The sequence below is a fragment of the Stegodyphus dumicola genome, chromosome 7 (genome assembly GCF_044657685.1).
Source record: "Stegodyphus dumicola isolate Sdum_Otavi_A_Nest chromosome 7, ASM4465768v1".
Lineage (NCBI taxonomy): Eukaryota > Metazoa > Arthropoda > Arachnida > Araneae > Eresidae > Stegodyphus > Stegodyphus dumicola.
The window spans coordinates 204,381,648-204,394,387 of NC_140774.1; the positions used below are offsets into that span (position 1 = coordinate 204,381,648).

Genomic DNA, 12,740 nt, shown 5'->3' on the forward strand with positions numbered 1-12,740 from the left:
TTAGTGGTATAAAAATTATATCATTCCGGATTAAAAATTAAATGTACTTTAAGCACCCTATTTGAGGAAGTTTATTATTTCAAAAACATTATGCAAAATAAAAATATTAAATTAAATAATTATGCACAAGTAATTAGATAAAGTAAAAAAGTAGTACTTTTTCTTAAAAACATCAGCTATTCCCACTCTCCCTTCGCTTGTACCAAAGGCAAGTAGATTTTCATCAGTTGGATGCCAAGCTGCCTATGAAACAAAGTTTTCTGTGAAAATGACATGCAGTGCACTATGGAAATAATAATAATAATAATTTCATTCATTCATTTCAAGAAATCATTTTCTACTAACCACAACTAAATTAATAATTTAATATTGCTTACAATGCTTTGCAATAGATTTTTGATACTCTCTGAATAGTATCAGCTCTTAAACTATACCCCCAAATAACCACTTTACATTATAAAATCATAAATGCTTAGTAAGGAAAAATGTTACTATTTAACTTAACATTTTGGATAGTTGAGCATATAAAAACTGGAATTCACAGTAGAAAAGCCAAATGAATGGAAGAAATTTCAGGACTAAAATTATAAAAGTCATTTTATTTATTACCAATTTGAATATCAAAAGGCTAGACTTAAAATTATATAAGAATTGGGGGGGGAGAATTCGTTTCACACAAACAACTGACACATAACAAAACATAAAAATTGACAAATTTCATAGACTATAAACATGAAAGTAAAACATATTATCTACTGAACATGAAAACTGGCAGAAGTTTAACAGAACGGATCATTTTCCACATAAACAGGTGCAAATTATAGATATAGCATATAACAAGGCAAGCTGCTTATTGCGATTTTTCACACTGTATTGCACACTGCTCATTCATTTTCAAATAAAGACACATCCACTTCTTATAACACAGGAAATACCATACTGCATGCTGTTCCATGAAACTGCTATCCAAATATTAATAATTTTTAATGCAATGAAAACATATATCTAATAGCTTTCTTTACAAAATTTAAATCAGCTTATCAAGAATTAGGTGAGTTTACATAAAACCCACAGGAAATATCTTACAAATATCTTACATTTACTTAATTTTTTGGGAGCAAATATTCCTTTTTCCTAAATATTCCCATTAAGTTTTTCTCATTAGTTGAATGCCAGATAGTCAGGCTTTTACTGGAATTAAAACTGAAATGAGCTTTCTTATTTGGAAGATTCCCGTTATGATGTATCCATATTACGATTTCAAGTATCCATAATATGATTTTCTTTGGTGATTTGGTCTAGCTAAATTAATACTGCATCAATTTAGTGACCCTTTAAACTTAGCATCTGAAATTTTGTTACACTTGTTACATTTTAAAGGAAAATAAAGAATACATAAAAGATTAAAATAGCAGCGTAAATTAATTTCCCTTCTCTGTTCTAAAAATAGTAACCTCTATTTCCACTGCATCATTTCGAGACTAATCCATGTCATATGACTTTTACATAATTCTGATGACGTAAATGGACTTAAAACTCAAACAGCCAATAAAAATTTTACAGAAATATTAACTATCCAATCAAAATGCACTGAGAACCAAAATTAACTCAGTCTGAATTAAGATTTCACCCTAAACATGATGCACTTGCTTTTTATGCAAGTGCATGGTTTCTATGCAAGTTCCTGAACATGATGCACTTGCTTTTTTGGCCCAGCTGCACTGTAGGCTATCTGCTCCATTTTTCTTACTTCAAATTTGTTTAAAATGTAAATTTTTTGGTATAGGCACAATTAATGAGCCAACTTGATTGTAGCCACAACATATTTACTGAAATACAAGTTTAATTAAATATACCTTAACTACCAAATGTTTTAGTCATTGTGGATCAGCATTCTACAACAGCAAAATTCTCGCTGTTCGTTACGGATTCAACTGCCTCCGTTCTATTACAGAATCTATTGCATATATATATATATATATTAAAATATTACTGATATTTGAAAGAATGAAAATAACTTACTATATGAATTTTCTCCTTGTAATGGATATATACAACTCCTAAATTTAATTTCAATTCATTAGTTGAATTCCATATTCTTATTATTCCATCTCCACAGCTGATGGCCAACAAACCTTCAAAAAAAGACATGATGATATTTATGCAAATATTATAACCATAGGCACTGCTTAATATGAACATATTCGTCTACAGCTATTTTGATAATATTAACTCAATGGTAACATTAAACAATGAAAAAAAAATCCTTCAAAACAACAATGGATTTTAACTAATTTAATATAACCATTAACATTTAAATAGGTATTTTTATAGCATATTAATTTGGAAAATGCAAACGTTTAATTATGAACTACTCATAATGTTCCTGAAAATTGATTGTTGCTGCATCGCTAATCTTAACATTCTGAAGGAATACTAAAATCTGGGATACACTAAGAACATTACAGTGCATAAGAATGTAAAATTTTAAATTAAGCAAACAGGCAAACTTCGTTTGTCATAGATCTTTTTAGGGAACTTTCTTCTAAATGAACAAATACCTGGAATTTTCCCCTCTGCCCTCTCATCTGAAGAAGAAAGACTTGCATACGATTGCTCTCAAAATCAATAATTATTCAAAATGTACGATTTTTATCTAATTTTATATAGTTGACTAAAATTGGAATCAAGCTGTTTAGCAAATCAACCCCTCAACTGACAGTCATTCAGCAATTTTATGATCTCTTTCAACCTCGCAGGATGATTTTACTTGAGTTTAAAACAAATTTATTCTGTAACAGTTTCATAAGATTTTTGCAAATATTTTAATCCTTTTTTAACATATTTTTATTTTTCTGTATTGTTCTAGAATTTTATATCATTTTATTTATTTAATGTTCTTGAAAGGGTAATTTTGCAGTTTAACTCAAGATATAGGTAAGAGGCCTTGGCGAACAATTTTTATTACCAAGTTGGCAACATTTGGTGATTTCTTCCCAGCCAGGACAGCTTTCTGAAAGGTTCATGAAAACACATTTGACTGATACAGAAGTTTCCAGAGCCCATGCTGCAAGGTATAAAATCGCAAGAAAAGGTTTTGAAACAAGTGTGAACCAGCTGTGAGACTTAGTGGTTAGCTGAACAATGAGTTAAGGTTTACTATGAGAGTGATTTAAGGAATTCTACAATTTATTTCCTGTGCTAACCTTTCAGTGTTTGCGAGATTAAGCAATTTTTTCATCCCACATACATGTAATATATGTAAGTTGTAAATTTCTAATGTGAGCTAGTTCATTTGCACCCACTGCAGTATGTAAATGGAATGAGAGCTGAGCTCTTTCATGAGTATTTAAGATTGATTTAAGGAGGAATTGCTGAATATCTGTGTTCTTCTCAAGTTAATTTCAGGCATTACTGAGCCTATTTTCCTAATAAATTGCTCATTTCTTCCTGCTTCCTGAACTTGAATAATTTGAGAGCAATCGTATGCAAGTCTTTCAAAGAAATATCGATGTCCCTGAGCTTGTAACAATATTAACCAATACATTTTCCATGTTTTCAAATATAAACGGGCATGACTTGAGCAAATTAATAATAATATCCAAATGATAATATTAACTGTGATCACATTAAGCAGCATCTGATATACACAATAAAATTTTCTTTCTTTTTTTACCAAATTGTTGTTTAAAATTATGCAACAAAATTTCTTACATATGATAATTAACTAACTCTGAAACAAACAAAACAAATAAGCGAAGTATTAACATAAAATTTTAAAAGATTTTTTAAGGCAATCAAATTTAGATTTAGTTTCGCAGTCACTTGTGAGATTTGCCATAATTCAACAAAGGAAAGAAACACATTAAAGTAAAATTTAAAATTAGGCAAAAGAACAGTTTAGTGTTAGGTGTGGACTTAATTGAAACTTTACTGATTTTGGGGATGAACAATTTTCATAAGAACCAAAAGAGTTCTGCCCCAATTATTGCTACTAAATTTAAATCTATTCTAATATTCTTTACTAAGGGAAACAGATGCTATTGCTGTTGATATTTTCCATTCTTTCAAACAACTTAGCTGCATGAATAATAGTGTACTTTCAAAAGATGTTTTATAAAACCATGGTTAAGTTCAACACAATGAAAAATTCAAACAAGAATTTTTAAAAATAAAATTTCAATGACTTGCATTCCTTTCCTTTTCTTTTAAATGTGTGTGTAAATCTACTCTTATAAATCTTTTAGGAATTTTAATCTTTTCTGTAAACACATAAAGGAATTTGCAAAGCTAAACATAATATATCCTTAGCATCTAATAGTACACATTAATTCAATAAAAATCTTATTTTTAATTATCAGCTGTAAGCACACCATCAAAAATAATAACTTTCAGTTTCAAATCAAGTTTTAGATTAAATTTAAAACATAACTGCTAGAAATAATCAAGACTTCAAAGTAGAAATCAAACATATAATTTAAAAACTAATACAGTCAAAAGTCGTTAATTCGGACACCCATAATTCGGAATGATCTATAATCCAGACCTCAAAACTAAAAACTTTCTGCGCATGCGCCGCGTTGACACATGCGCATAGGTGTTTACGCGTGCGCGTAAGACCTTTTACGACTGCGCATATGAGTGTGCGCAAGTGCAGAATACGTTTTCGCGTGCGCGTTTTATGTATAATGGACGTATAAGCTAAAATTATCTAATTATCTATTTCATTTAATGTTGATAATTGCGTTGTTCCTTAATTTTCGAATTGGATCCAGCTTATTATTTTTTGCAGACTGTAAGAGCAATTTTATAAAAGTAAGCTTAAACTTTCGATTATATCAAATAGAATTTCCGATATATATTTGTTAATATGTAAAGGATCTAAAGCGAAAGTATGTTTTGAAATCCGAAATCTGTTTATCAATTTCACGCTGCTCGGCGGGGGGAACGCCGCAGCGGGCGTGTAATGAATTGGAAGTTGATCTGTCAGCACTATCCTTATCTTCAGGGCAGATGTTTTTATTTTATTTGGCTTATAATTCCTTACCAAATTAGTATTTCATCTCGATGTGCTCCGTCTTTGATATGATTTAAAACAAGTTCCTCGTCATTATAATTCGCTTCCGATAGCAAAGAAAGTGACAGAGGTTAGTGAAAATGAAAAAATTTCGATTGACAAATTAGTCGGTGCTCTCGACACAGCAATTATAGGACTTGAACAGCGGAACTTTGTAACTGAACAAGAAATTATGTCTGTTTAATAGAATTAAAGAGAAAGTATTATCACATGAAACGAAGCAAAACTTAAACAACTTACATTGAAAGAAATGTTTAATAAAGTAAACAAATAAATATTAAGCTTTTTCTTTTTGCAAATTTTGATTCCCTTTAGATCATAATTGTTCTTTATTTCATAAATTACGGTTTCATATTTTTAATTTTAGAATTTCTGCATGCCATCTTACGAGATTTAAACTGATGATCTAAAATCTGGAAAAATCGATAATCCGGAATCGCCGAAGTCCCGACGAGTCCGGATTAACGACTTTTGACTGTAAAAATTTTTTAAATATACAGTACAGTTTTGCGGACTTGACCTAATGTGGGCCGAGAGGATGACCAGTTACCGAAAATGTAGAGTTTTACAGAACGGATGAATTAATCATAACAACACCTAAACCCATTTAATTTTTTAAAAATATTTTTACCTTTGTCCAGTTTCTTAAGACATCCAATTTAATTTTCATTATTATGTTAATTTGCTTTTTTTCTTTTCTTAGATAGTTTCACTTGTACAGATACTAGTAAGCCTGAATATAAACTGTGAAACCTTAATAAGAATGAACTGAAAAATTAATTTATAATAGGGAACAACAACCAGTGGCAGACGTACAGGTATTGAGAACCCTATCAAAAATATCCTAGGGTCCTCCCTACTGAAATGAGTATCATACAAAATGTTAATACACATGTATTGTAGGGTTTTTCTTAATTTGCATAACAAATTTATTTTTAAGTTTTCCTGTTCTCGACTTCTCAAATTTTCCCTCACATTCTCTCGCCAGGATGTAAATTTAAAGTTAAGTGAAGCGCTATTTTAACAGGCGATTATCTGTTTATTCAGAGCGTGTTTCGCTAGCCTAGCGCACGTTTCGTCATTATTTCGTGGTCACGAAATAACAACGAAACGTGCGCTGCATTAAAAAATAGTAAAATTCAATTCAACTGTCTAGAAATGAAATCTCTTTGAATATTTACTGAACATGCTATGTACTACAGGATATAGTTTATTCATAATTGATAATAATTATATAAATGCAAGGAAAACTGCTTCCAAGTATAAAACATAAATCATATTTCAATAAATGTCGAGACGAAAGAGAATTAAACATATATATTCACATACATGCACACAAAATAAGAACTGCAATATTATTTGAAATTTTACAAAATAAAAAATCATACTGGGATTCACTGGTGAAACAGTTAAATCATAGATGGGGCTTTGAACAAAAGGTAGAAAACCCACTAATTTTTCTTCTTTCAAATCCCAGATATTAATCTAAACAGGAGAGGAAAAAAACAAAGAAACATAATTCATTAAAACAAGAACTGTCACAGAATCAATTTTTTTTAAACTGAACAGATGAAAATCAATATAAATTAAATAATGTAAATCAAAATTTTACACTTATTTAATGTATGTTTCGCACAAGTAAAAAAAAAAAAAAAACGTTTTCGAATATAGTACCGAAGATTAAGCAGAAAGTTTTTATAAATATTTTTATTCAAGTCTCTAATTCCATATTTACAAAAAAAAAAAAAAAAAAAAAAAAAGAGTTCCCGTCTTTTTTTTTTTCAGGCTAAAAGGTTAACAATTTTAAATAATTGTTTATGATTAAATCTGGAAATACATTTACAATTATTATAACTTGAAAAAAAGACAAATATTTAAAACAATTAAGAGGCATACTTTAAATATGTCTATTACTACAAATATCAATATAAATAATCTAAGCACTAGAAACATGCAAACCACCATCAGGATGGGAATTTAGGCGGAAGAATTCCACAACCTGTATGCATGTTTTGGTGAAAATATGACTGAAATTAGTAAGGTTGATTTACTGATGAAAATTATGAGTTTTCACATAACACTAATAATTTGTATAGCTGTTAGTTTGAAAGTTCTCCAAAAGAACAGCAAAACACATTTTCTTGAATATAATTCCAAGGTGACCCTCATAATTCATACTTTGAATTTCTAACTTCCTATTTATACCCCCAACATTGTCAGCTGCCAACCAGCTTAGTGTTTAGCAAATCTGACTGCCATACCAAGGATCACGGGTTCGAATCCCGCAGAAAGCATGAATGTTTGTAAATGTATGATGTCTGTACGGTACAAGGACATTCAAAATATACAGCTAGACAAAAGTCCTCTCAAAAGTTTGATGGTAGGAGTCATTTCTAGCATGAACTTTGAAAGGCATATCGACATTCAGTAAAAGTTCAGTAAAAGGCAGACATGCATTTTATGTATATGGTCTTACGAATGGGAATGCTCTGGAAGCCGAAAGACTAAAAGAAGCCGAAAGACTTTTGCTAAAATATCCTCTGTTACTTGACTAGTTCATGCACTGTATGATGAAAAGTGCTTGTTTAAGCGTATTCTATGACCCCTTAAATTTTTTCAAAGCATTTTGAATTACTCTGTGTTTTGATGATCACAGATACGAATTGGATCAATTTAACATTTAATAATTTTGTTCCGCAGCAGTATTACTATTTAAATTTTGAAGGAAATAAAACTTCTTTTAAGAATTCATGCTAAATTAAAAATAATAAAATAAAAACAGTATACAAAAAAAAAAAAAAAAAAAAATCAGAAATTCAAAAAGGATATAGAAATTTACTTTGAACTGGTCATATGAGTATAGTACATATTCTCCACCTTTATTGTAATTGCAAGGAAACACAGAATATAAATGTTTATATATAGATGCAGAGTCCCCTGGTTTAGACAGAAAAGAGTGAAACTTTGGTTTTCCATTATCTTTAAAACTGACTGAACCGAAGTCACCCCTAGAACAGAAAAGAAAAATACATTTTGCAACATAGTAACATTTAATCATATTATACAACATTCAAACAATAAAATGTTTTCAAATTTCACCTTCATTATTACGAAAACAAACTTGCCTTTGTGAACTTCAATATTTAATCACTATCGAATATAAACTATCAACACTCTATATAAATGAAGCCCTCGAGCCAGTTTTCCCCTCTTGATAACGAGATGAGGAAGGTGAGGCCCTGCATTTTCCCCTTGGCTTCATGTAGCAGTCAAAGAACATCGAGATGTTCCTTTATGGCTTATCAAATGCCACAATGCTGAAAAGTTCTTTGATGTGTAGTTTTCCCCTTTGCCTGACCAGTACATGAGAAATACTGCAAAAAATGTACCATTTTGTTTTATTTGCAGCCTTCAGTTCATAGCAAGAGAACTTTCATATGAACTAAACTATAGTTGAGCGACCAAGAGGAAGCACCATTTTGTTGTACATGCAACGAGGTCTGTTGTTTCTTAGGTGTGATTTCCTTTGTCAAGTGCTAAAATAATAAATATTAGAGATAATGAACATAAATGGCTGAAGTTTTTTGACTTTTTCCATACTTTTGTGCAATCCCACAGAACTATAAGAAGTATCTTAATATTTGTAACAAATTTGTGTTTGACTCACATCTTTAATCTCAGCAGAGATGATCATATTTAGAAGCTACTACAATGAAATAAATAATTCTTTGGTACTATGCAGTGTAATGTGTGAGTATTTATCATTAATTTATTTGGATTATTGCAGTAACACAATGCTATAATTCGTCATCATTTTCTAAATAAATATCTGTGGTATTACTGAGAAGATAATATTTAAATAATTTTGTTTTCCTTCGAAACTTTCTAATGCTCCTGATTATACAAGTAAATATAGCAATTATATATATGGTTAAGGTACAAGTTAAAATATAATTTTCTAAATCCAATGTCTACAGCAAAAGAAATTCAGTTCCTTTCAAAAAGCAAAAAGTTTTTCACTTCTAAAGAAGGACATGTCAGTTCATTTTCCAAATCGACACAACTGTATTCGAAATCAATGCCACATGTTGCTTTTAACTCAGTCTAAAGTTTTTCATTTGCATGATTCTCTTCCAATAACTTATCTCTCTTTTAATCAAGCTACTCAAAATTCATTAAATAAAAAAATTACAATTGTACCAGACTTCTAGTTAATAAATCTCATCTTTTTCTTCTTATGCCAAAAACTACACATGTCTTAAAATTATCTTTGCATTAATCTACTCCAATCTAATTCACCTATTTTGATCTTTGGACATAATTCAAAATATTGAAATATAGCTTCATGATGATAATGGAGATCCTATGTCAGTCCTGACAATTAAAATCATATATTTACATATAACTACATTATTGTGGAAATGCAAATCAAAAACAACAATAAGCAATATCTTGCAACAGGGTAAATACTGATATGAATCTGATTATTAAAAATACAAGTTTCAAGATCTGATGCCCTGTTAAAAAATTCTCAAACCCCAGAAGATTTAGGATGTTAAAACTGCAGATGATCAGGGCATGGAAGACAATATTTGGTACTTTCTGATTATCCACACCCCCAATGAAAAGTTGCAAACTCATAGCCAACTTTGAAGAGGGCATTTTTTGGGTTTCAATCATGAATCCACAGACACCTATTTTCTTTCTTTCTTTTTTTTTTTTTAAATTTTATTTCTGCACAAGACACTTCTCATAAATGTTTTCCCCATGTACACAACAATCTGTTTTTGCTAATAAAAAGATATCACAGAATTGAAGAAATTTGGTGTTGCATGCAACCTCAACAACAAGAGCTGCATGATACCTTTAAGGGAGCCACACTGTGCTCTATGACTGCAGAAAAGTAAGTCTAAAGATTTTGCCAATGACGAAAAAACTGCAGTATAAGGTCTATCATTATAGTTAACACTAAAATTTCCACGGGAGGGAACACAACCTTTAGTTATGCTGATAAAAATGTTTGAGGAAGAAAGGCATTTGGGGGAATATTAAATTAAGCACATACCTGGGTTGCCAGAAAAATATTTTTTGGCAAAATTGCGATTTGCCATATAAATACTACATCGCAGCAAGACATATAGACTCATCAATATTTTTCTACAGCATTTTGATAGGGTTGCAGATAATTAGAAAACTTTGGAGCATTATAACTTTTGGAACATTATAACTTTTGGAGCATTATAAAGTTTTAAAGTATACATTTTCTTATTATGAAATAATTGTTACAGATAATTGTTTATCATTACTTTTATATATTATTTTCTCTAGAAATACTTTCTGTGCTTATGTACTTCCATTGACAGTGAAAGCTGGCTACCATCGAACCACGAAAATAGGAGGAGGTACTGCAAAAGTGGAATTCCTATGAAATTCCGAAGGAATTATCACCCCTTTATTTAATAAACAATCAGCATTTGACCTGCTTCTTTTTTGAGCTGCCTAAAAAGGTTTTTGTCGAATTCTACTTTTTGTTAGGCCCTCCAATTTTACCGGAAGCTCAGAATGCGAATAAAAACTTCCTGCAAGTTATTGCTCCAATATATATCAGTTTTGTCGTCCATATTCAGCTAACCATATCACGTCCATTAATACACACCTTTTTTCATAGTAGGATTTGATAACTTGAAGAATCTTAATCAATTCCTTGTCGTTCTGTCAAAGACAAACCCCAATTTTAATAATGTGTTTTCAAAATGAAAGAAAAAATACAACAAAAGAAATTATATCAGCGTTTATAAGAACAGAGTGTGGCTTATCGAGAATCAATAAACAAAAGCACAGATGTTATGAGAAAGTTGTTAGGTCATGCTTATCCATAACTGATGATGAACCACACTGTTTGGTGACATATCATATTTTCATCCAACACGTCTTTATAGCAATATATCCTTGTATATTCCAATTAATCACACCTAATTAATGTTTCCAAAATATCAAGAATCAGTTTTTATCAATGCATCTTTTGGGTTTTGATGATCAATACATATTTGTTTACAGTGTCAATCTTCAAAACACAAAAATGCATCTGGTAAACATTATGTACTGCGAGAACTTGACGTTGCTGGTATTGTTAATTTTTTTCAATGATGGCTAAAATAAACTGTCATATTCATCTCATTTATATTGTTGCATTAAGCAAATCTGTTTAGATGGAGGGGAAAAATTGAGATTGAAAAACATTTTTAAACGCTTAGAGCTTTTTTTTAAAAAAAGAGAATAAATAAAACTATGAAATTTATTATTCAATGATGAAAAAATTTATATTAGTTCCATAGGTAACATTTTTTTTTTCTTCAGATAAAACAATTAAAAAAGGGGGGGGAACTTTTTTAAAGAAAAACTATGTCAGTTTGATGGTAAAGATTTAAGATTTAAATTGACCTTGATAAATGGAATTAAAAACGCAGACAATTATCAATTCCACTTAGAAATACTTTATTTAGCATACTTCAAAATTTTCAGAGCAAGTTTATCCTTAACAAAGTAACCATGACTGATTAGCTAATAATTTAGTATAAATTCATAAATGTGCTATATGTCTGATTCTTATGATCAATATTAATATAACTGTACTAAAAACATCAAAAATTATATTTTGATATTTTTATTGTTTGATGAATTTAACAAATCTTATGCTTTGATGTTTTTATTGCTACCAAACAACAATTACGCTTACCTAGGAGTATTGCAAATTATTGCATCTGGATCCATCGGATGAAAAATTCCATAAAACTTTAAGTTCTTTTTATCATCATTTTTGAATTTTGGTGACGATGCGTGATATATCTTAACAGCTTTTTCTTCTTCTAGCTTCCAGATTCGTGCACTAAGATCACTACTTGTTGACAGCAGCTGGGGAAAAAAAATGCAAATTATTAATTTTAAATGAATAGTGGTAATTGCATCTTATCCCATACCAGCAGCTTTGGTAAGTGTTAAAATGGCAAGAAATTTCAATTAAATGACTGCTTTCTTAATGGAACCAAGTTTAAACCAGTATGTTGAAAACATAAAGGTCTTCTAATTCATGAAATGATTGTAAAAGAAATAAACAACTTGTTTTCTTTAAGAAAGTGGAATAAAAACTGAAATTAAACAACTGTAAGTACTGTGATCATATTTTCTACGACTATTTTGAAATATTAAATAATAAGAAAAATATTTTTGAAATATCTATGGAATTTAACTAATTTAATATAAATAAATCTAGAAAAATATACAGGGGGGGGGAATAGAATTAAAGTTCCACTTCCAAAAGGCTATCAAAAAAAAAAAAAAAAGAACCCCTAGTCAGAATGACAGGGTGATTCTAAATTGTTTTTACAGATTAAGAGGAGTGATAGTACTCATCCAGATGAGCAATAATTACCATATAATATAGGGTCGCATTCCACTCTGAGAAGCAGAAAAGAAGAATATTAGAATTCCAATCTGAACTTACAACAGTGTTGGGAGAGCGAATAAACGAGACCAAATGTTGCACAATCAGTTTAGTGACAAACTCACAGAGAATGCACAAAACGGATAAAACCGAAAACTTGGCATTCAAGTGTTCATTCGAGCTCAGACTTTGATTGCAAACACTCAAATGCACATCTTTAGT

General features: G+C 30.1%; 1 protein-coding gene across 2 annotated transcripts in view; it reads right to left on the minus strand.

Moving 5' to 3' along the window:
• LOC118202890 (gem-associated protein 5-like) overlaps positions 1 to 12,740 on the minus strand; it is a 153,800-nt gene that overhangs the window by 115,997 nt on the left and 25,063 nt on the right. For both annotated transcript variants that reach the window (XM_085821265.1, XM_085821266.1), the window contains exons 4-8: positions 11,814 to 11,989; positions 7,917 to 8,085; positions 6,466 to 6,562; positions 2,023 to 2,135; positions 158 to 243 (exon numbers count right to left, since the gene is read on the minus strand). In XM_085821265.1, coding sequence (XP_085677391.1) covers positions 158 to 243; positions 2,023 to 2,135; positions 6,466 to 6,562; positions 7,917 to 8,085; positions 11,814 to 11,989 — 641 coding nt within the window. The remainder of the gene's footprint in view (positions 1 to 157; positions 244 to 2,022; positions 2,136 to 6,465; positions 6,563 to 7,916; positions 8,086 to 11,813; positions 11,990 to 12,740) is intronic.